Source organism: Trypanosoma equiperdum (assembly GCF_001457755.1).
Source record: "Trypanosoma equiperdum strain OVI genome assembly, contig: ctg_1288, whole genome shotgun sequence".
NCBI classification, from domain to species: Eukaryota; Euglenozoa; class Kinetoplastea; order Trypanosomatida; family Trypanosomatidae; genus Trypanosoma; species Trypanosoma equiperdum.
The window spans coordinates 1-2,375 of NW_027123269.1; the positions used below are offsets into that span (position 1 = coordinate 1).

The 2,375-nt window shown below is 43.6% G+C and overlaps 1 pseudogene across 1 annotated transcript; it reads right to left on the reverse strand.

Annotated features, from left to right (window-relative positions):
- Positions 1-6: 6 nt before the first annotated feature.
- Positions 7-1,537, reverse strand: TEOVI_000818000:pseudogene (annotated as a pseudogene). Its single transcript is given in 3 exon segments — positions 7-30; positions 33-182; positions 185-1,537. Coding segments are annotated over 3 exon segments (1,527 nt in total).
- Positions 1,538-2,375: the final 838 nt, after the last annotated feature.

Sequence of the window (2,375 nt, forward strand, 5' to 3'; positions counted from 1 at the left end):
ATCACCTCCCTTTTTCCATCCACAATGCTTTTCCCATCTTTGTTGACTGCCTCACATTTCTCTTTCGTGTCACAATCAGATCATTTTACACCACCTGCTTGCTCTTTCGTGCCTTGGGCTGCTTCTACTAATGTTTTAGCTTTGCATTTCTTATTTTCAGTATCATATTCGCAAGAATCTGTGGACAATCCGTTTCATTGTTGCTGAATTTAGCGCATTTATTCTGTTCCTCTACTGTGGGTTGCTTGTTTGTGGGTATTTGCGGGACTGCCCCTGCTATCGGGTTTAATAAATCTCCAATCCAAAGAAACGCCTCCAGTTGCTGTTCAATCATTTTTACTTGAGCTAGAGTCGAAGTAGCTTGGGAAAATATGTCACTCACTGCATGTAGTTTGGTGACCGCTAGATTTACTTCTTTAACCCACGGGATGGGTTTGTTTGTTTTAAGTACGTCGTGATAGCCGATGCAAATTCCTTTGGCGGCCATGTTGAAGCTGTTTAGGCCCGTGGAGGTGCATGTCGCAGGCGTTGTAGCTCCGATCACGTACCTCCAGAGCATTCCTTGCTTGGAAGGGCTATAGGCAGCACCTGTGGTTGCCGCTTGTTTTACGTAGTTTTTGCCGAGGTTTGCGAATATGGTTTGAACGGCTGCTGTTAGTGCATGTCCTGTGAGTGTCTGCTGGCTTTCGCCATTTGCAGATCTGCACGCCGCCGCGAGGTGATTGAATGCCGTCGCTGCTGTTGCCTTAGCCGTGGGCCCGGTTATTGCTGTTGTTGCCAGACCCAGGTTGCTGCCGCAGAAGTCGTTTGCGGCTGTGTCGTGTTGGATGCAGAGACATACCATGTCCGTCGCTAAGCTTTTTCCTGCTTTGTTGCCGTCTGTTTCCGCTTTCGCACACATTGTGTCGCGGTCCGTGGCGGCGGTCCATGGAAACTTGGTTGCCTCGATGTCCGGAAGTTTGGTGTTTGGGTCCGTTACGGCGTCAGTGGCGGGCTTGTCTGTGCTGTAAAGTGCTCTGGCCATCGCATCCCGAGCTGCTTGCCTGAGGGTGGCGATTTGGCTGATTTTGTTTTTAACTTCTTTTTTCAGTTCCATCGCCGCTTTTGTCATTTTGTAGAAAGATGGCTGCAGTGCTTTCTTGCGCGTTTCTGGTAGGGGAAGGTTATATTTTTGAATGAAAATTTTGTCCTCCTTGGGTCCGGGCTTAGTTTGTGGGTAGTTGGCGATCATCATTGCTATTATATCTTCGTCGATATCCTTATAGTAGTCTTTGGCTGGTGCCTTTTCTTCCTTGAGGGTCTGTGGCGTTGGCGGCTGGTCCTTTGCTTCTAGAACCCCGGCCATGGCTTTCTGGAGGACTGTTAAATTTAACTTGACAATCGATCTCATGATACTTTCCAGCTGTTTTTCTAGTGTCGTTTTTGTTCCGTCAGCACCGGTTGTTACCTCAGGATCTGGCACAGCCGACACCAAAAGGTTATAAAGACCGCACGTATCCCTGTACTCTTTTGTGTTTTCATCTGCGGTGCTGCCGAATTCCACTGTAAACATTATAATAAGAGTTATCTTCAGAAGCGTTTTGCGCATCTCGCAGCCTGAATCTTTCTTCTTGTCGTCGTAAAGAAGTAAAATGGGCAAAAAAGAAAATGTAAAGAATTCTGCGAGTCCTTGAAGGGAAAGAGAATGTGCCGTAGAGTAAGCTTCGGCTTACATAAACGACTCTTTTAAACGGCACGTAGTAAATCCTATAAAAAACTTTTAATTCTACTCCAGGTCGTTTTATATCTATATCTCTATATACAGTGCATATGCTCTTCATATGCAATCATATATGTGTAAATATTTAAAATACAACATATTTTGGCAATTCTGAAGAGTTTATCACTCATGGCTTTCAATATGCTCTATCTTCCGATCATCCTCAGCCATCAGTTTCTCACAGAATAACCAATTAACGCCTTTTTTTTTCCGCCAAATACGGCATACTTTTTATTTCTGTTTGTTATTGTCTGTCTGTGCTTGGTGACTATGGCTCTTTAGTTTTCGCAACATCGGCGCCTAAAGTGCTTTTTCGCTACTTTTTTTTTCGGAATACTTGCAGTTAGATGTTGCTCAACGGTTACATTTATATCGACTACTAACTCCATGAAAGCCTTTAATTTCTCAGACATATACCAGTAAGAAAACAGGGGAGTATCACTGCAAACCCTTTGCACCACATACAAAGTTCATCCGTGTGTTTATAAATGTGGCTTTTCCAGCGGTTTCAAAATCTTTATTATTCTTTTACTGTTATTGATAATCCATTTGTATTTCAAGTTATAAAATACTCCTCCAAATAATATTACAGTGTTTCCCACTGATATTGGACATT